Consider the following 22,323-nt stretch of genomic DNA (forward strand, 5'->3'; position numbering starts at 1 on the left):
AGGTGGCTTCCTGGCAGAGTGGGGTGCCTCTGGGCACTTAGCAGAGCTAGGCTCACTGACCCATAGACTGAGAGAGCTCAGCACCTTTGGGCCAAGGCTTACCAGCAGAATACAGTGCCTCTGGGCACTTACTGGTAGAACTAAAGAGCTTTGTAACACTTGCCCAAACAAGGCAGAGGCCAAGCCAGCCTCAGAGGCCCAAGGGCCTGAGAGGCCAAAAGCTGAGGGACTGAGGGGTTGAGGTGCCATGGGACGAGAGGCCAGGGGCCTGGGAGAGGTTTGCCTGTGGGCACAGCCGAGAAGCCGTCCTGACCGAGGAACTGCTGATCCTGAGTTGTACTGTCTGTGAGTTCTGTGTGGCCACTGCAGTGAACTGTCGAACCCAGCAGCAAGTACGGAGTGCTGTGGGAGGGCCGGCTAGTGTCAGAACTGACAGAGAGGTTGCAGGATGGGGTCTCCTAGGAAACAGCTTCAGGCTGTTGATGCTGATGACTCTCTCCTGTTCGCCTGTAAGGAGTTAGAGGAGGTCAGATGCTCCCCCTGCCATGCCATTCTTTTACCTCTTCTATGATTTCTTCTATCAGTTTATAGTTTCTGGCTTTATTTTTATGTATATTTTTAGTTAAGTTTTACATATGATGTGGAATATGAAGTTCATTTTGTTGGCATATAACTATCCAATTGTTTTAGCATTTTCTGTTGAAAGACTGTCCTTTCTCTTCCAAATCGGCATTGTGCCCTCTTAGAAAAGCAGCTGTCCATAAACATGAAGGTATACGTGGACTGCGTTCTGTTCCACTGATCCGTCTGCTTATCTTCACAGCAGTACTAATTGTTAGTCGGCCAACTTTGTTGTTCTTTTTCAAGGTTGTTTTGGGTATTCTAGGTCCTTTACGTTTTCGTATAAATTTTAGAATCAGCTCATTAACTGCTGGGATTTGGATGGTATTGTACCGAATTTAGAGCTCGATATTGAGTCTTGTGATTCATGAACATCATGTATATATCTATTTATTATTTTCATTGTCTTTCATTTGTCTCAGCAATGTTTGTAGTTTCCAGTGTACAGTCTTTCACATCTTTTGTTGGATGAATCTCTAGGTATTTTATATTTTTTTGACGCTACTGGGAACGGTATTTTTAAATTTTTTGATTGCTCATTATTTGCTCCTATATAGAAATATGATTGGTATATGCATATTGTATCCTCAACCTTGTTAAATGCACATTCGTTCTGGTGATTATCTTGTATGTTTCATCAGATTGTCTACATGATTCATCATGTCATCCACAACAAAAGACAATTTTACCTCTCCTGTTGCAATCTGGATGCCTGCCATTTTCTTTTTCTCGCCCTGTCCCACTAGCTACAATCCCCAGGGCAATGGTGAATAGAAATGGTGAGAGTGGCAATCCTTGGCATGTTCGTGATCTAAAGGTGAAAGCCTCCAGTCTTCCACCATTAAAGACGACATCAGCTGGAGATTTTTGTAGATAACCATTATCAGGTTTCTGAGGGCTTTTATAATTTATGGCTGTTGGGTGTTTTTGAATGCTTTTCTGCATCTATTGTGATGGTCACGTGGTTTCCTTTTGTTATCGTTGTTAATATGGTTAATTACACTGATTTGTTTTTTTTAAATGTTAACCCAACATTGCATTCCCAAACCCCACTTAGTCATAATGTATTATTTTTTTAATATATGCTTGGATTTGATTTGCTAAAATTTTGCTTAGGCTGTTTGTACCTACTGAAGAAAAAATTCAAGCCTCAGGTTGCAGTACTAAAGGATTCTGCAAGGATAATATTAAACGACACAGGAAGCATCAAAACAAGATGGAAGGAATACACAGAGTCACTATACTAAAAAGAATTGGTCAACGTTAAACCATTTCAGGAGGTAGTATATAATCAGGAACCAATGGTACTGAGGGAAGAAGTCCAAGCTGCACTGAAGGCAGGGGCAAAAAATAAGGCTCCAGGAATTGACGGAATACCAACTGAGATGTTTCAACAAATGGAAGCAGCACTGGAAGTGCTGATTCGTCTATGCCAAGAAATTTAGAAGACAGCTACCTGGCCAACTGACTAGAAGAGATCCATATGTAGGCTTATTCCCAAGAAAGGTGACCCAAAAGAATTTGGAAATTATCAAACAATATCATTAATATCACATGCAAGCAAAATTTTGCTGAAGATCATTCAAAAACAGCTGCAGCAGTACATAGACAGGAAACTGCCAGAAATTCAAGCCAGATTTACAAGAGGACGTGGTACCAGGGATATCATTGCTGATGACAGACGGATCCTGGCTGAAAGCAGAAAATACCAGAAGGATGTTTACCTGTGTTTTATTGACTATGCAATGGCATTTGACTGTGTGGATCATAACAAATTATGGATAACATTGCACAGAATGGGAATTCTGGAACACTTAATTGTGCTCATGAGGAACCTGTACATGGTTCAAGAGGCAGTCGTTTGAACAGAACAAGGAGATACTGATTGGTTTAAAGTCAAGAAAGGTGTGCGTCAGGGTTGTATCCTTTCACCACACCTGTACGATTTGTATGCTGAGCAAATAATCTGAGAAGCTGGACAATATGAAAAACAATGGGGCATCAGGATTGGAGGAAGACTCATTAACAACCTGCATTATGCAGATGACACAACCTTGCTTGCTGAAGGTGAAGAGGACTTGAAGCACTCACTAATGAAGATCAAAGACCACAGCCTTCAGTATGGATTATACCTCAGCATAAAGAAAACAAAAATCCTCACAACTGGACCAATGAGCAACATCATGATAAACGGAGAAAAGACTGAAATTGTCCAGGATTTCATTTTACTTGGATCCACAATCAACAGCCATGGAAGCAGCAGTCAAGAAATCAAAAGACACATTGCATTGGGTAAATCTGCTGCAAAGGACCTCTTCAAAGTGTTGAAAAGCAAAGATGTCACCTTGAAGACTAAGGTGTCCTGACCCAAGCCATGGTGTTTTCAATCACATCACATGCATGTGAAAGCTGGACCATGAATAAGAAAGACTGAAGAACTGACGCCTCTGAGTTGTGATGTTGGCGAAGAATATTGAATATACCGTGGACTGCGAAAAGAACGAACAAATGTGTCTTGGAAGAAGCACAGCCAGAATGCTCCTCAGAAGCATACTTGGGACATATTATCAGGAGGGATCAGTCCCTGGAGAAGGACATCATGCTTGTTAAGACGGAGGATCAGGGAAAACGAGGAAGACCTTCAACAAGATGGATTGACACTGTGGCTGCAACAATGGGCTCAAGCATAGCAACAATTGTGAGGATGGCGCAGGACCTGGCAGTGTTTCGTTCTGTTGTGCGTCAGGTCACTATGAGTCGGGACTGACTTGATGGCACCTAACAACATTTGCACCTATGTTCATGAGGAATATTTAACTGCAGCTTTCTTTTCTTATACTGTCTTTGGTTGGTTTTCCTATCAGGATAGTGCTGACTTCAAATGTGTTTGAAAGTATTCCCTCCTTTTACTTTTTTTGGAAGATGTCTAGAATTTATTTTATTTTTTTCCTTAAATATTTGGTAGAATTCACCAGGGAAGCCTTAAAATCCTGGAGTATTCCTTGGAGGAAATGTTTTTAAGCACAACTTCAACTCCACTAATACATACAGGGCTATGCAAGTTCTGTATTTCTTGACTAGTATGTGTCTTTCAAGAAGTTTTCCCACGTCATCTAAGCTGTTGAATTTATTGGTAACGTTTCCTTACTGACTTTTAATACCTGTGCCGTCTGCTCTGGTGTCATATTTCTCATTCCTGGCACAGGCACTTTGCATCTTCTCTTTCCCCTGATCTGTCTGGGTACAGCCTTAGTAGTTTCATTGATCTCGTAACTGGCTTTCAAATTCTACCTCTATAAAAAAAAGTTAGAAAAATCAGATTTTGGTTTCCTTGATTTCTTAAACTTGTTTTTCTGATTTCTGTCTCATATTTCCATTCAGATCTTCATTATTTCCTTTTTTCTTCCACAGAAACATGCCAGGAAAGCCCTCCACGTATATTCCCATTGGTTTTCTAGATCGTTCTGCAAATTCTATCTAATGCAATAAATCAAGAAAATGAAATATTTGTCTAAATACACACACAAAAAAATCCGTTTAAAAAGAATTTTAAATGATAAATGGTAATGATCACATTACAAGTGAAAAAAGCAGAAGCCAAACTGAATAGTCTGCATGGAACCAGCTCAGATGTGTATGTTTGTCAGAACTAGGCAGAGGGACATATGCCAAAATCCCAACAGCTGCTGTCTCTGGGTGATAAAACAATAGGAGACTGTTCTGTCTTCATTATTCTCTTCTGTATTTTTCACATGCTCTATAATGAGCGTATACCACTTTTATGATCAGGAAAAAATTTCCTCTTGAAATTTGAGAGTGGACATCTTTTCACCAAGAAGAGACGGGCAGCAGTGGGAAGACCATTGGGCAACGATGACCAGCTAAAAAGCATAGCTGTGATGAGGACCGGGAGTGCATCTCATGTTAAGGTGGTCTGGCTGGAAAGAGGAGGCAGGGCCAGGTTATCATGGGTCTGGCTGAGGCTTCTTGACAGCAGACTAGAGGGGATGAGCAAGCCCTGGAGGACTCTATGCAGGGCCATAACCCTTCTGGACCTCCATCTTAGGTAGACACATTCGTTAACATGCTCCCTGGCCATACAGAATGGACAGGGAAGACGCAGACTGAAGGACAGAAGCAGAAGGAAGAGAGAAAGAAATAGCAGTATTATCACAAAAGGCAGGAGCCCAGGAGCCCAGGTCCAGCCTCTCCTGCCCTGCCACACCCCGTTGCCCACTCAAAAAGCCATACCCTGGATGTTGGTGGACAGGAAAGACATCACCTAGGATGCAGCACAGAGATGGACAATATGAAAGACAGGCAAGGAGGATAGAATGAGGTGGCCAGATGGAAGTTTCCGGGAGAGATCAGAGCGATTTAAGGAAGGCAAGATTCTATGACCTAACGGTGCTTATTTTCCACACTTGTTGGAAGATATAAGCCCCCAGATTCAAGAAACTACAACTTCTAGGTAGGATAAATAAAAATAATCCACCACCTAGACATACTGTACTGAAACCAGGGCTTCAAGCCAGTTCGTTTCAGTTCGAACCCATACTGAGAATTTGCATTTCTGACAAGTTTCCTTCTGAGAACTTTTATTTCCACCCCAGAACCTACATTTTAACAAGATCCCCAAGTGATTCTTATATATAACTTCCTGAGAACTTGTTAGAAATGCAAATTCTCAGCAGGGATTCAAACCAGAAGGAACCACCTCGAAGTGCTGAGTGAAACTGCCAAACACCAAAGTCAAAGAGGAGGTATCCAAAGCCACCAGAGAGGGGAGAGTCAACAATGAAGGAACGTCAGTTAGCTTGACAATCCAAGGAAGCCAGGACACGGTAGTAGTGTATCTACGGAATGTTAAGAGAAAATAAATATATCACCTTACAACTGTTCCTCCAACTAAACCACCAATCAGAAACAAAGGGAAAATAAAAAACATTCAGACAACTGTGAGTTCACATCAACAGACCTCACTGCAGAAAACAGAGATTCAGGAAGAAGAAAATGAAATCCCGAGGAAGGACTGAAGAAGCAGAGCAGGAGCAGGAGCAGGAGCAGGAGCAGGAGCAGGAGCAGGAGCAGGAGCAGGAGCAGGAGCAGGAGCAGGAGCAGGAGCAGAGCAGAGCAGAGCAGAGCAGAGCAGAGCAGAGCAGCGCAGCGCAGCGCAGAGCAGCGCAGAGCAGCGCAGAGCAGAGCAGAGCAGAGCAGAGCAGAGCAGAGCAGCGCAGAGCAGCGCAGCGCAGCGCAGAGCAGCGCAGAGCAGAGCAGAGCAGAGCAGAGCAGCGCAGCGCAGAGCAGAGCAGAGCAGCGCAGCGCAGCGCAGAGCAGAGCAGAGCAGAGCAGAGCAGCGCAGAGCAGCGCAGAGCAGCGCAGAGCAGAGCAGAGCAGAGCAGAGCAGCGCAGAGCAGCGCAGAGCAGCGCAGAGCAGAGCAGAGCAGAGCAGCGCAGAGCAGCGCAGAGCAGAGCAGAGCAGCGCAGAGCAGAGCAGAGCAGAGCAGAGCAGAGCAGCGCAGAGCAGCGCAGAGCAGAGCAGAGCAGCGCAGAGCAGCGCAGAGCAGAGCAGAGCAGCGCAGAGCAGCGCAGAGCAGAGCAGAGCAGAGCAGAGCAGAGCAGAGCAGAGCAGCGCAGAGCAGCGCAGAGCAGAGCAGAGCAGAGCAGAGCAGCGCAGAGCAGCGCAGAGCAGCGCAGAGCAGAGCAGCGCAGAGCAGCGCAGAGCAGAGCAGAGCAGCGCAGAGCAGCGCAGAGCAGAGCAGAGCAGCGCAGAGCAGCGCAGAGCAGAGCAGAGCAGAGCAGAGCAGAGCAGAGCAGAGCAGCGCAGAGCAGAGCAGAGCAGAGCAGAGCAGCGCAGAGCAGAGCAGAGCAGAACAGCAAGACAAGGAAACTGGTAAATCTGTGGGTGAAGGTAAGCAAGTCTCGACTGTATACAACGATCACAATGACAATGACGCATTCAGATTTTTTTAAAAAGGGAAAACCAAAAGTTTGGGTAGCAATGACCCGTGAAATGGGTGGGGGGCACAGTAGGTGAAGCACCCAGGACAGAATGCCCGGGAGCCACGAAAGCTCAGAATCAGAATGCATCACCACGAAACGGATGAAAAGGCACTGCGTGTTTGGCGGGCTGCGCACAGCTAGCTCCTGGGCGTGACTCCACGTGAGTCAGGGTCACCAGCGTGCAGGGAGAGTCCAGGCTGTGTCGTCACATCATCACGAGCATAAACACTCGAGTGGAATGACGAACTCCAAACCCACGACTCCGGCAGAGTAGGGGGACAGGACTTTTGATGCGTTATTCTCCACAACAACAAAAAACGAACCCATTGCTGCTGAGTTGATTCCAACTCATAGCAACCCTGTAGGACAGAGTAGAACTGCCCCATAGTGTTTCCGAGGAGTGCCTGATAGATTTGAACTGCTGATCTTTTCGTTACCAGCCGAGCTCTTAACCACTGTGCCACCAGGGCTTCCCTTTTCTCTATAGTTTGTCTTACATGCTTCATGTTGAAAACAAAATGGAACTTACCAACCCCTCTTCTTACCCACCCCCACGTGTCTGTCAGTTTGTCGTACTGTGGGGGCTTGTGTGTTGCTGTGATGCTGGAAGACATGCCACCGGTATTCACATACCAGCAGGGTCACCCATGGAGGACAGGTTTCAGCTGAGCTTCCAGACTAAGACAGACTAGGAAGAAGGACCCGGCAGTCTACTTCTGAGAAGCATTACCCAGTGAAAACCTTATGAATAGCAGCAGAACACTGTCTGACATAGTGCTGGAAGATGAGCCCCCAGGTTGGAAGGCACTCAAAAGATGACTGGGGAAGAGCTGCCTCCTCAAAGTAGAGTCGACCTTAATGACGTGGATGGAATAAAGCGTTCGGGAGCTTCATTTGCTGACGTGGCACCACTCAAAAGGAGAAGAAACAGCTGCAAACATCCATTAATAATCAGAACCTGGAATGTACAAAGTATGAATCTCAGAAAATTGGAAATCGTCAAAAATGAAATGGAACGCATAAACATCAATATCCTAGGCATTAGTGAGCTGAAATGGACCGGTATTGGCCATTCTGAATAGGACAATCATATAGTCTACTATGCTGGGAATGAGAACTTGAACAGGATTTGTGTTGCATCCACTGTCAAAAAGAGCATTTCAAGATCTATCCTGAAGTACAGTGCTGTCAGTGATAGGATAATATCCATATGCCTACAAGGAAGACCAGTTAATACAACTACTATTCAAATTTACCCACCAACCACTAGGGCCAAAGATGAAGAAATAGAAGGTTTTTATCAGCTGCTGCAGTCTGAAATTGATCAAACATGCAATCAAGATGCATTGATAATTACTGGTGATTGGAATGTCCAAGTTGGAAACGAAGAAAAAGGATCAGCAGTTGGAAAATATGGCCTTGGTGATAGAAACAATGCCAGAGATTGAATGATAGAATTTTGTAAGACCAACGAATTTTTCATTGCAAATACCTTCTTTGACCAACATAAATGGACATAGACCTCGCCAGATGGAACACACAGGAATCAAACTGACTACATCCGTGGAAAGAGACGATGGAAAAGCTCAGTATTATCAGTCAGAACAAGGCCAGGGGCCGACTGTGGAACAGACCATCAATTGCTCATATGCAAGTTCAAGCTGAAACTGAAGAAAATCAGAGCAAGTCCACGAGAGCCAAAATATGACCTTGAGTATATCCCACCTGAATTTAGAGACCATCTGAGGAATAGATTTGACACACTGAACACTAGTGACCAAAGACCAGACGAGTTGTGGAATGACATCAAGGACATCATCCATGAAGAAAGCAAGAGGTCACTGAAAAGACAGGAAAGAAAGAAAAGACCAAGATGGAAGTCAGAGGAGACTCTGAAACTTGCTCTCGAATGTCGAGCAGCTAAAGCAAAAGGAAGAATTGATGAAGTAAAAGAACTGAACAGAAGATTTCAAAGGGCGTCTCAAGGAGATAAAGAAAAGTATTATAATGACATGTGCAAAGAGCTGCAGATGGAAAACCAAAAGGGAAGAACATACTTGGAGTTTCTCAACCTGAAAGAACTGAAGAAAGAATTCAAGCCTCGAGTTGCAACAGCGAAGGATTCCATGGGGAAAATATTAAACGATGCAGGAAGCATCAAAAGAAGCTGGAAGGAATACACAGAGTCATTATACCGAAAAGAATTAGTCGATATTCAATCATTTCAAGAGGTGGCATATGATCAGGAACTGATGGTACTGAAGGAAGGAGTCCGAGCTGCTCTGAAGGCATTGGCGAAAAGCAAGGCTCCAGGAATTGATGGAATATCAATTGAGATGTTTCAACAAACAGATACAGCGCTGAAGGTGCTCACTCGTCTATGCCAGCTTCCTGGCCAGCTGACTGGAAGAGATCCGTATTTATGCCTATTCCCAAGAGAAGTGATCCAACTGAATGTGGGTATTATCAAACAATACCATTAATATCACACGCAAGCAAAATTTTGTTAAAGATCATTCAAAAACTGCTGCAGCGGTATATCGACAGGGAACTGCCAGAAATTCATGCTGGTTTCCGAAGAGGACGTGGAACCAGGGATATCATTGCTGATGTCAGATGGATCCTGGCTGAAAGCAGAGAATCCCAGAAGGATGTTTACCTGTGTTTTATTGACTATGCAAAGGTATTCGACTGTGTGGATCATAACAAATTATGGTTAACACTGTGAAGAACGGGAATTCCAGAACACTTAATTGTGCTCATGAGGAACCTTTACATAGATCAAGAGGCAGTTGTTTGGACAGAACAAGGGGATACTGACTGGTTTAAAGTCAGGAAAGGTGTGCGTCGGGGTTGTATCCTTTCACCATACCTATTCAATCTGTATGCTGAGCAAATATTCCGAGAAGCTGGACTATATGAAGAAGAATGGAGCATTGGGATTGGAGGAAGACTCATTAACAACCTGTATTATGCAGATGACACAACCTTGCTTGCTGAAAGTGAAAAGGACTTGAAGCACTTACTAATGAAGATCAAAGACCACAGCCTTCAGTATGGATTACACCTCAACATAAAGGAAACAAAAATCCTCACAACTGGACCAATGAGCAACATCATGATAAACGGAGAAAAGATGGAAGTTGTCAAGGATTTCATTTTACTTGGATCCACAATCAACAGCCATGGAAGCAGCAGTCAAGAAATCAAAAGACGTATTGCATTGGGCAAATCTGCTGCAAAGGACCTCTTCAAAGTGTTGGAGAGCAAAGATGTTACCTTGAAGACTAAGGTGCGCCTGACCCAAGCCATGGTATTTTCAATTGCATCATATGCATGTGAAAGCTGGACAATGAATAAGGAAGACCGAAGAAGAGTTGACGCCTTTGAATTGTGGTGTTGGCGAAGAATATTGAATATACCACGGACTGCCAAAAGAACGAACAAATCTGTCTTGGAAGAAGTGTGGCCAGAATGCTCCTTAGAGGCAAGGACGGTGAGACTGCGTCTTACATACTTTGGACACGTTGTCAGGAGGGATCAGTCATGCTTGGCAGAGCACAGGGTCAGCGGAAAAGAGGAAGACCCTCAACAAGGTGGATTGACACAGTGGCTGCAACAACGAGCTCAAGCCTAACAGTGATTGTAAGGATGGCGCAGGACTGGGCAGTGTTTCGTTCTGTCATGCACAGGGTCGCTGTGGGTCGGCACCGACTCAGGGCACCTGACAACGACAACTTCTTACCCACTCAGCTCACCACCTCTAACCTGTGGTTCAGAAGACAGATCTGGCTATCGACCCCTGAAACGTCGGCCTTTGAAAACCCCCCAGCTTGGTTCTACTCTGACACACGCAGGGTTGCCATGATTTGGAGTCAACTCCTCAACAGCTGGTCTTTGCAGCAAAACACAGGCCCCCACCCCATCTCTGCCCCTCGGAGGAAGCCGGCCCAACAGCAGGTCCACAAATGGAGTCAGAAGCTGAGCCATGGTCCACCTTGGCCCAAGACACAGGGAACAGAGTTTGCCGTGTTTTCTCCCAGGAAGATGAGGGCCACCCCAGACCTGGCAGCAGTGCAGCGATTTCAGCTAGCACATTGACCCGAGGTAAGAGGCAGCCTAGACCTCTCACAGCTGGATTCCAGAAGAATTCCATCACCTGGATCATCATACCCTGACCCCAAGGAGAAGCGGGGTCACTTCACGCTCTTGGGGGTTAGGCCCCAGCCCAGGCCCCCTCCACCCGGCATGCACGCACCCATGTGGCTGGGCTGCTCACCAGTACCGTCGTAGCCATCGAGGGACAGGCAGTCAGCCCTGCGATCATCCCCGACTGGGTCGTAGGTGATGTGCGGGACCGTGAGCGTCTTCTCCCCAGGGCCCACCCCGTTGTCCCGGTCCAGCTTGAATTTCTTTTTTTTGACCTGAAACCAGATGGTAGACGGGCCCCTGGGCACCCTGGCCAGGCTGTCTGTCCTCCCTGGCCCCGGCGCAGTGTGCTTGGTGGGTGTTGTGTAGGGTCCCCGGAGTCCCAGCCCCGCAGGGGGAGGCAGACAGCTGAACCTGCAAACAGCGCAGGTGGGAACCAGAGTGTGGGGGTGGGGGGAGAGGGAGCAGGCCCTGTGGGGGTCTGGGAGAGCGTTCTGGCAGAGGCTCCAGAGGCAGCCGGACACCAGGAGACCCGGGTCCCTCTGAGGCGGGTGTGGGTGGGAAGGGGAGCCCTCCCAGAGCCCCCATGCTTCATTTCCCCTCCAGCCAAACTGCAGGACTGCTGGCCCTTACAACCACCCTCACACACCAGCTGTGACCTCAGAGCGCTCCATGGGCTGGGTCCCCCACTATCCCCACTCCCTTGCCCATGTGGGAAGCTGCCACCCAGACCACTCCAGACACGTGGCTGGGGTCCAGCACCACCCCACTGTCCCATGGCATCTTCTTTGGACCCCGCCCCCACCCTGGACAGGCAGTTACCATGACGGACTTCTTGGGCTTGGGGCTGGAGGAGAGCAGGGTATGGTTGCGGGCGGGCTTGCGCACGTAGATCTTCCAGGTGGAGGACTCGGGGTTCTCAGCCGCGTAGCACCTCCACGCAGTCTGGGGATGGGCCAAGGTGGCAGCATCAGCACTGCACTCCGGGCAGCAAGGGGGCCGGCGGGGGCTGTGGCCCCGGTCGGTGCCCCTCCTGGCAGGACAGTGGGCACCACTGGCCAGCTCCCACCTACCCCGGACAGCAGGGTCTCCACACCCTACGTTGGCCCTCTGTGGCCGCTCCCCACTCATGTGCTGGCTGGGCTGCCAGCGGCTCTGGGCCCCTCATTTCCTCCCTCCCACACTCACTCCCACGTAAAGCTGCAGCTGTGGAAGGAAGGGGAGCTAGGGGCCGGGCGCACAGAAGTCATGGGGTTCCCACCTCACCACTGGTCGCAACCCTCAGTAGAGTCTGCGGGGGTGCAGAGCAACCACTCACTCCTGTGCCCACCCCCCATAAGCAGAGATCCAGACCAGCACAGGCCGGAGGCCCAGAACTGAGCTCCCGTGACAGCGGTTCAGGACCCCAGAGCCGGCCGGCTAGCTTCCAACCCAGCGGGCAGAGGTCTCTTCACGATGGGAGGGTAGGCCCACGGGGTGGCGTACCTGGATAAGTGAGGCGGCTGCTGGGATCTGCCGGTTGAAGTGCTTCTGCCGCTGCTTCTGCTGGACCTTCAGGGCGAACCCAGAGCCCAGGATGCCCTGGGGGATGGACAAGGCTCGGTCCACTCAGGCCGCCCGCAGGACATGGGGGCTGGGAGGCGCTGTGTGCCCCAGGTCACCCACGGGGGAGGCCCCACAAGCCAGGCCAGCACAGGGACACAACCCATCCCCTCCAGGACGTGCCCAGCAAGGGGCCTGCTCCCAGGAGGGACCTGGGGCTCTCTGACCCACTCCCAGGGACTGTTTGGGGACAGCCAGGTGGGGGGGCCCATCTGTAGGTGCCAGACAGGAACCACACCACTGGGGGTGGCTGAAGTCAGAAGACAGTCCACATCCAAGGACGGTGGACAGGACAGGCAGGGCTGGCTCAGCAGACAGGGAGCTCCTATCCATGGAAGGAATCAAGGTGTACAAACACATATCACGCGCTATACACGTACCACACACACGTGCATGCACATACACATAAAGGCGAAACACGTATGCATACACACATGCTATACATACACCCATGACACGTGTACACATGCTATATGTATACACCTGACGCATGTACAGACACATGCCATACGTATACACATGGTACAAATGTACACAGCCATGTGCTATACAGACATGTGACTGACACCCATGTACACAGACCCATGCTACATGTATACGCACAATACACATGTACACATACTATATGTATACACGTGACACATGTAGGAGACACAAGCTCTATGTACACACACGTGTGCAAAGGCATGTTACACGTATACACGACACGTATACAGACATGCTATGTGTATAGTTGTGGCACGTGTATGCATACATGTTATATGTTTGCATAGGAGACACATGATCACGCACAGGCATTTGACTGTGGGGATCATAACAAATCATGGATAACATTGCGAAGAATGGGAATTCCAGAACACTTAATTGTGCTCATGAGGAACCTTTACATAGATCAAGAGGCAGTTGTTCAAACAGAACAAGGGGATACTGATTGGTTTAAAGTCAGGAAAGGTGTGTGTCAGGGTTGTATCCTTTCACCATACTTATTCAATCGGTATGCTGAGCAAATAATCTGACAAGCATGACTATATGAAGAAGAGCCTGGCATCAGGATTGGAGGAAGACTCATTAACCACCCGAGGTATGTAGATGACACAACCTTGCTTGCTGAAAGTGAAGAGGACTTGAAGCACTTACCAATGAAGCTCAAAGACCACAGCCTTCAGTATGGATTACACCTCAACATAAAGAAGCCAAAAATCCTCACAACTGGACCAATAAGCAACATCATGATAAACAGAGAAAAGATTGAAGTTGTCAAAGATTTCATTTTACTTGGATCCACAATCAATGCCCATGGAAGCAGCAGTCAAAAACCAAACAATACATTGCATTGGGCAAACTGGCTGCAAAGGACCTCTTTAAAATGTTAAAAAACAAAGATGTAACAGAAATACCACAAGTGGGTGGCTTTAACAAAGAGAAATTTATTCTCTAACAGTCTAGTAGGTTACGAGTACAAATGCAGGGTGTCAGCTCCAGAAGAAGGCTCTCTTTCTCTGTCGGCTCTGGAGGAAGCTCCTTGTTATCCATCTTCCCTTGGTCTCGGAGCATCTCAGTGCAGGAACCTCAGGTCCAAAGGAGGCACTCTGCTCCTGGTGCAGCTTTCTTGGTGGTATGAGGTCCCCAACTCTCTGCTTGCTTCCCTTTCCTTTTATCTCTTGACAGTTAAAAGGCAGTGTAGGCCACACCCCAGGGAAACTCCCTTTACATTAGATCAGGCATGTGACCTGGTAAGGGTGTTATGACTCCACTCTAATTCTCTTTAACATAAAATTACAACCACATAATGGAGGACAACCATTCCCAGAATACTGGGAATCGTGGCCTAGCCAAGTCGACAAATACTTTCAGGGGGACACAGTCCAATCCATGACACCCAGCCATGGTGTTTTCAATCACCTCATATGCATGCAACAGCTGGACATTGAATAAGGAAGACTGAAGAAGAACTGACGCTTCTGGATAATGGTGTTGGCAGAGAATACTGAATACGCCATGGACTGCCAGAGGGACAAACAAATCTGCCTTGGACAAAGTAAAGCTAGAATGCTCCTCGGAAGAGGGATGGCAAGACTCCATCTTACATACTTTGGACTTGTTATTAGAAGGGACCAGTCCCTGGAGAAAGACATCATGCCTGGTAAAGCACAGCGTCATCAAAACAGAGGAAGACCCTCAACAGGATGGATTGACACAGTGCCTGCCACAACAGGCTCAAGCATAACAATGATTGTGAGGGCGGTGCAGGACCGGGCAGTATTTCATTCTGTTGTACATGGGGTCACCGTGAGTCAGAACCGACTGGACAGCACCTAACAACAGCAGCAATGACACACATGTACACATACATGTTATACATGGCACATGTGTACATGTACACACAACATGCATGTATACAAACCTTACATATACAGATAACTCACATGTATAACCCTCACAACTGGACCAATAAGCCACATCATGATAAATGGAGAAAAGACTGAAGTTGTCAAGGATTTCATTTTACTTGCATCTACCATCAACATCCATGGAAGCAGCAGTCAAGAAATCAAAAGATGCATTGCACTGGGCAAGTCTGCTGCAAAGGATCTCTTTAAAGTGTTGAAAAGCAAAGATGTCACCTTGAAGGCTAAGGTGCCCCTGACCCAAGCCATGGTATTTTCAGTCGCCTCATACGCATGCGAAAACTGGACAATGGATAAGGAAGACCTAAGAAGAACTGATGCCTTTGAATTGTGGTGTTGACGAAGAATATTGACTATACCATGGACTGCCAAAAGAACGAACAAATCTGTCTTGGAAGAAGTACAGCCAGGATGCTCCATAGAAGCAAGGATGGTGAGACTGCGTTGCACATACTTTGGCCATCTTTTCAGGAGGGATCAGTCCCTGGAGAAGGACATCACGCTTGGAAAAGAACAGGGTCAGGAGAAAAGAGGAAGACCCTCAATGAGGTGGATTGACACAGTGGCTGCAACAATGGGTTCAATCATAACAACGATTGTAAGGATGGCGCAGGACCAGGCAGTGTTGTGTTTTGCGATACACAGGATCATTATGAGCCGGAACCAACTTGACAACAACAATACAACACATGTACATATACATTATATGTGTACACATGACGTATACAAGCTATACATATACACATTCATGTATACATATACATGATACACAAGTACATATACATGTTCTATGATACCTGTCTGTCAGTTTGTCGTACTGTGGGGGCTTGTGTGTTGCTGTGATGCTGGAAGACATGCCACCGGTATTCACATACCAGCAGGGTCACCCATGGAGGACAGGTTTCAGCTGAGCTTCCAGACTAAGACAGACTAGGAAGAAGGACCCGGCAGTCTACTTCTGAAAAGCATTAGCCAGTGAAAACCTTACAAATAGCAGCGGAACATTGTCTGATATAGTGCTGGAAGATGAGTCTACTAGGTTGGAAGGCACTCAAAAGATGACTGGGAAAGAGCTGCCTCCTAAAGTAGTTGTTGTTGTTGTTAGGTGCCGTCGAGTCAGTTCTGACTCATAGTGACCCTATGCACAACAGAACGAGACACTGCCTGGTCCTGAGCCATCCTTACAATCATTGCTATGCTTGAGCTCATTGTTGCAGCCGCTGTCAATCCACCTCGATGAGGGTCTTCCTCTTTTCCGCTGACCCTGTACTCTGCCAAGCATGATGTCCTTCTCCAGGGACTGATCCCTCCTGACAACATGTCCAAAGTATGTAAGACGCAGTCTCGCCATCCTTGCTTCTAAGGAGCATTCTGGCCGCACTTCTTCTAAGACAGATTTGTTCATTCTTTTGGCAGTCCATGGTATATTCGATATTCTTCGCCAGCACCACAACTCAAAGGCGTCAACTCTTCACTGGCTAATGCTTTTCAGAAGTAGACTGCCGGATCCTTCTTCCTAGTCTGTCTTAGTCTGGAAGCTCAGCTGAAACCTGTCCTCCATGGGTGACCCTGCTGGTATCTGAATACCGGTGGCATAGCTTCCAGCATCACAGCAACACACAAGCCCCCACAGTACAACAAACTGACAGACACCTGGGGGCCTCAAAGTAGAGTCGACCTTAACGACGTGGATGGAGTAAAGCTTTCGGGACCTTCATTTGCTGATGTGGCACGACTCAAAATGAGAAGAAACAGCTGCAAACATCCAATAATAACTGGAACGTAGAATGTATGAAGAATGAATCTAGTAAAACTGGAAATCACCAAAAATGAAATGGAATGCATAAGCGTCAATATCCTAGGCATTACTGGGCTGAAATGGACTGGTATTGGCCATTTTGAAATCGGACAAGCATATAGTCTACTATACTGGGGATGACAAGTTGAAGAGGAATGGTGTTCTGTTCATCATCAAAAAGAACATTTCAAGATCTATCCTGAAGTACAGCGCTGTCAGTGATAGGATAATATCCATATGCCTACAAGGAAGACAAGTTAATACGACTATTATTCAATTTACACACCAACCACTAGGGCCAAAGATGAAGAAATAGAAGATTTTTATCAGCTGCTGCAGTCTAAAATTGATCGAACATGCAATCAAGATGCATTGATAATTACTGGTGATTGAAATGCAAAAGTTGGAAACAAAGAAGGATCAAAAAACCGAAACCAAACCCACTGCCGTCAAATCGATTCCGACTCATAGCGACCCTATAGAACAGAGTAGAACTGCCCAATACAGTTTCCAAGGAGCACCTGGCAGATTTGAACTGCTGACCACTTTGTTAGCAGCCGTAGCACTTAACCACTATGCCACCAGGGTTTCCAAAGAAGGATCAGTAGTTGGAAAATATGGCCTTGGTGATAGAAACAATACTGGAGATCGAATGATAGAATTTTGCAAGACCAGTGACTTCTTCATTGCAAATACCTTCTTTCACCAACATAAACGGCGACTATACACATGGACCTCACCAGATGGAACACACAGAACTCAAATTGACTACACCTGTGGAAAGAGATGATGGAAAAGCTCAATATCATCAGTAAGAACAAGGCCAGGGGCCGACTGTGGAACAGACCAGCAATTGCTCATATGCAAGTTCAAGCTGAAACTGAAGAAAATCAGAGCAAGTCCACGAGAGCCAAAATATGACCTTGAGTATAACCAACCCACCTGAATTTACAGACCATCTCAAGATTAGATTTGACGCACTGATCACTAGTGATCGAAGACCAGATGACTTGTGGAACAACATCAAGACATCATACATGAAGAAAGCAAGAGGTCACTGAAAAGACAGGAAAGAAAGAAAAGACCAAGGTGGATGTCAGAGGAGACTCTGAAACTTGCTCTCGAACGTCAAGCAGCTAAAGCAAAAGGAAGAATTGATGAAGTAAAAGGACTGAAAAGAAGATTTCAAAGGGCAGCTTGAGAAGACAACGTAAAGTATTATAATGACATGCACAAAGAGCTGGAGATGGAAAACCTGAAGGGAAGAACATGCTCGGTGTTTCTCAAACTGAAAGAACTGAAGAAAAATTTTAAGCCTCGAGTTGCAATAGTGAAGGATTCTATGGGGAAAATATTAAACGATGCAGGAAGCATTAAAAGAAGATGGAAGGAATACACAGAGTCATTATACCAAAAAGAATTAGTCGACGTTCAACCATTTTAAGAGATAGCATATGATCAGGAACCGATGGTACTGAAGGAAGAAGTCCAAGCTGCTCTGAAGGCATCAGCGAAAAACAAGGCTCCAGGAATTGATGGAATATCAGTTGAGATGTTTCAACAAGTACAGGCAGCGCAGGAGGTGCTCACTCATCTAAGCCAAGAAATACGGAAGACAGCTTCCTGGCCAAGTGACTGGAAGAGATCCATATTTATGTCTATTTCCAAGAAAGGTGATCCAACTGAATGTGGAAAGTATAGAACAATACCATTAATATCACACACAAGCAAAATTTTGTTGAAAATCATTCAAAAACGGCTGCAGCAGTATATCAACAGGGAACTGCCAGAAATTCAGGCCGGTCTCAGAAGAGGACGTGGAACCAGGGACATCATTGCTGATGTCAGATGGATCCTGGCTGAAAGCAGAGAACACCAGAAAGATGTTTACCTGTGTTTTATTGACTATGCAAAGGCATTCGACTGTGTGGATCATAACAAACTATGGATAACACTGCGAAGAATGGGAATTCCAGAACACTTAATTGTGCTCACGAGGAACCTTTACATAGATGAAGAGGCAGTTGTTCGGACAGAACAAAGGGATACTGATTGGTTTAAAGTCAGGAAAGGTGTGCATCAGGGTTGTATTCTTTCACCATACCTACTCAATCTGTATGCTGAGCAAATAATCCGAGAGGCTGGACTATATGAAGAAGAACGGGGTGTCAGGATTGGAGGAAGACTCATTAACAACCTGTGCTATGCAGATGACACAACCTTGCTTGCTGAAAGTGAAAAGGGCTTGAAGCACTTACTAATGAAGATCAAAGACCACAGCCTTCAGTATGGATTACACCTCAACATAAAGAAAACAAAAATCCTCACAACTGGACCAATGAGCAACGTCACGATAAACGGAGAAAAGAAAGTTGTCAAGCATTTCATTTTACTTGGATCCACAATCAACAGCCATGGAAGCAGCAGTCAAGAAATCAAAAGATGCATTGCATTGGGTCAGTCTGCTGCAAAGGACCTCTTTAAAGTGTTGAAGAGCAAAGATGTCACCTTGAAGACTAAGGTGCGCCTGACCCAAGCCATGGTATTTTCAATTGCATCACATGCATGTGAAAGCTGGACAATGGATAAGGAAGACCGAAGAAGAATTGATACTTTTGAATTGTGGTGTTGGCGAAGAATATTGAATGTACCAAAAGAACAAACCAATCTTTCTTAGAAGAAGTACAACCAGAATGCTCCTTAGGAGCAAGGACAGTGAGACTGCGTCTTACATACTTTGGACATGTTGTCAGGAGGAATGAATCCCTGGAGAAGGACATCATGAGTGGCAGAATACAGGGTTAGCGGAAAAGAGGAAGACCCTCAACCAGATGGATTGACACAGTGGCTGCAACAATGGGCTCAAGGGTAACAACGATTGTAAGGATGGCGCTGGACCAGGCAGTGTTTTGTTCTGTTGTGCATAGGGTCGCTGTGAGTCGGAACCGACTCGACGCCACCTAAGAACAACATACAGAACACACGTGTACATGTGCACAGGCATATGGGGTACACATGTACGCCACATACACAGAGGACACACAGTGAACCAGAAGATTATAACCATCCTGGGCTGTGATTCCTGGAAGGGACCCTGTACAGAGGTTCACCCCCAGGCCCCCCAGCACTGGGAACACAGACGCCCTTGGGGGACGGTGGGGATGCCCTAGGGCTGGGCAGTGGGCCTTGCCTCTCCTGTGTGCCATGAAGGGTGGTGGTGGGGGCCTCAGTGTATTGTCGGAGGCTGGGACGCTGCCCACACTTGCTTAGAAGGACCCTGTGGGAGGGGCAGGAGGGGTGGCTCCTGAGGCCCCCAGTGGAGAGCAGGTTCTAGGAGAGGCAGCCTTCATCTCTGCAGGTGGGTCTGCTCACAGGGAGGGGCACTGGATGGTCCCTCCCACCCCACCAGGGCCCAGGCAGCCAGGGAGGTGGAGGAGCTCAGCGGCTTGTCCCACCTGCACCTACCGCAGGGAGCGCAAAGAAGGAGATGGCAAAGACGGAGAAGCAGGAGGCGATGGTCTTGCCGATCCAAGTCTGCGGCACCTTGTCCCCGTAGCCGATGGTGGTGACTGTCACCTATAGGGAGAAGCAGCAGTCAGCAGCTGGAGGCCCAAGAACCCACCCGAGACCCAGGGAGGCCAAGCTTGGGTCCATGTGCAAGGATGCCCTTGTGCCCCTCAGAAGAGGCTCATGGGCAGGAGGGGGGCTTGTCTGGGTCTCAGACACTCTCTGTTCTGCACGGAGCCCACCGAGTCCACAGGGAGGAGCAAGACCCAAGTAGCCTGTGTGATAGAGCATGGGGGCCCTCGGCAGTCTTGCAGGGGGCCAGCACCTGGGCCACCGGCATCACTGCCTGAACCCCAGGGTGCCAGAGCTCCCAGTGAGGCCGAGAACAAAGGCAGGGACGGGGTGACACGCCACTTCCTGAAGCCACCTGGGGCACCAGATGCCTCGTTTCCTTTTTTCCCAGAGAACAAGATGCAGCCTGACCCTCCTTCTCGGCAGGGGAGCTGTCCTCCTATCTGTCCATCCAGGACATGTGCTGGGACAATGGAGTGAGGGGCCACCCCCCGAGCTGCCTCCCACTCTCATCAGAGGCTCGCTCCCCAGAGCCCCAGGAGAGTCCAAGGTGGCACTCTGCAGGGGTCGAGCCCACCCAGCTGTGCCAGCTGCGGCCTAGCCCCGCCTCCACTCCAAGCCTGCTGTGGCGAGCTTCCTGCTTTGTGTCCATGGAGCCTCGTCTTGTCCTGGGGCCTTGCTCACTCACACCCACATGCCGGGCAGCCGGCTCAGCTCAAATCACCCACAGGGGAGGCCTGCCACACGGGCCACAGTCAGTCTCAGCTGGAGCTCGGCCACCCCCTGGCCTTTCAGTCTCTCCAGACACCCACTGTGCCAAGCCCAGCTTCACCTCACTGGGGCCACTGATCAGGACCAAGTCAGAATCAACCCCTGGCTGGCCCTTGGATGCCTCCATTCTACATGCTGGCTGAGGCCTGCATGGCTATGGGGGATGGTGGGGGCCCATTTTACAGACCAACTGAAGCAGCGATCCCCAGCCCGCTGTGGCCTCCCAGGAAACCCTAGACCCTTGCTTCCCCTTGCTCTCCACTAGCTACCGGGTAGAAGGAGGGACACACGGACAAGACAGGCACACAGGGGTGCTGGGATGGCCAGGAGCAGAGGGTGGCGTGGGGCAGCAGAGCAACCCACGACAGGAAGCTGAGTTACACTGCCGAGCATGTTGACGGGTTTAAGGTACAAGCATTAAGTCTCTGTGGCTGGAAAATGCTTCAGGATGGGCCACTGCTGGGCCCTGGCCGTGGCCCCAGCCCCCACGCTGCCCGCAACAGCCCCTTCGCGCCCTGTCCCACACCTGCCTGCACGGGGCAGCCCCTGCCGTTTCACTGCACTGAAAATACCCACACGCCCTCACACGTCCACCCAGCTGCACTCGGGCCAGTGACCGCCGGGCTCTGTGAACAGACCACCCAAGCCCTATGTGGCACTCACAGACGTGCCTCACGCAGAGACGAGCATGCCACATGTGTGCACGCATGCACACCCACACACACACAGATGCCCCAGATGGGTGTGTTAGGCTCCAGTGTGGCGCGCGTGGTTGTATGCATTGCACATGCTCACACACGGCACAACACAGCCACCTAAGAGGGATTGGTGTCCACATCCCAGCCCAGTGCTCACGGGCACACTTGCTTGCACAGCACACGCAAGGCAGGCCCTGCATACGGGGAGCAAATGCCAGGACCTGCAGGGGGAGGTCAGGTCCTCCAGAGCAGGCTGCAAGTAAGGCAGCCCAGGGTGTCTGTGCCCCTTATCTGCGGGCTGTCCTCGCTGGCCTGCTGCATGGGGCCCTGCATACACAGGGAAGTGCCACTTCACAGGGGAAGCGAGTCCCAGGCAGCGACCTCACAGCCCCGGAGGGTCCAGAGTAAAGATGGCTCCGGAGGGCTGGCTCATTCACTGTGCATTCATCCATGCCACAGGAAGGCCTGGGCCGGCCTGAGCGGGGCGGGGACACTGCCCTAGCTCCCAATAGACCCCACAGCCTGGACGCTGGAGCGGGATCTGACCACAGAGGGCTGTGACTGCTGAGGGACGGTCACTCCTCCCTCACTGCGAACATGCTATTTCTCCACCCTGAATGTCCTCCTCACTGGTCACTGGCAACCTTCCATCCATCCTTCAAAATCCCCCTGCTGAGCCCTGAGGTTGTTTTAA

The 22,323-nt window shown here is 48.4% G+C and overlaps 1 protein-coding gene across 9 annotated transcripts in view; it reads right to left on the minus strand.

Annotated features, from left to right (window-relative positions):
• The window catches only part of KCNQ1 (potassium voltage-gated channel subfamily Q member 1), a 363,159-nt gene that overhangs the window by 237,241 nt on the left and 103,595 nt on the right, over positions 1-22,323 (minus strand). For 7 of the 9 annotated variants that reach the window (XM_049892814.1, XM_049892816.1, XM_049892812.1 and 4 more), the window contains 4 exons: positions 20,047-20,157; positions 12,259-12,354; positions 11,596-11,718; positions 10,883-11,048 (listed from right to left, as the gene is read on the minus strand). In XM_049892814.1, the coding sequence (XP_049748771.1) occupies positions 10,883-11,048; positions 11,596-11,718; positions 12,259-12,354; positions 20,047-20,157 (496 nt within the window). The remainder of the gene's footprint in view (positions 1-10,882; positions 11,049-11,595; positions 11,719-12,258; positions 12,355-20,046; positions 20,158-22,323) is intronic. The other 2 variants (XM_049892815.1, XM_049892813.1) reach the window with 1 other exon arrangement.

The sequence above is a fragment of the Elephas maximus genome, chromosome 7 (assembly GCF_024166365.1).
Source record: "Elephas maximus indicus isolate mEleMax1 chromosome 7, mEleMax1 primary haplotype, whole genome shotgun sequence".
Lineage (NCBI taxonomy): Eukaryota > Metazoa > Chordata > Mammalia > Proboscidea > Elephantidae > Elephas > Elephas maximus.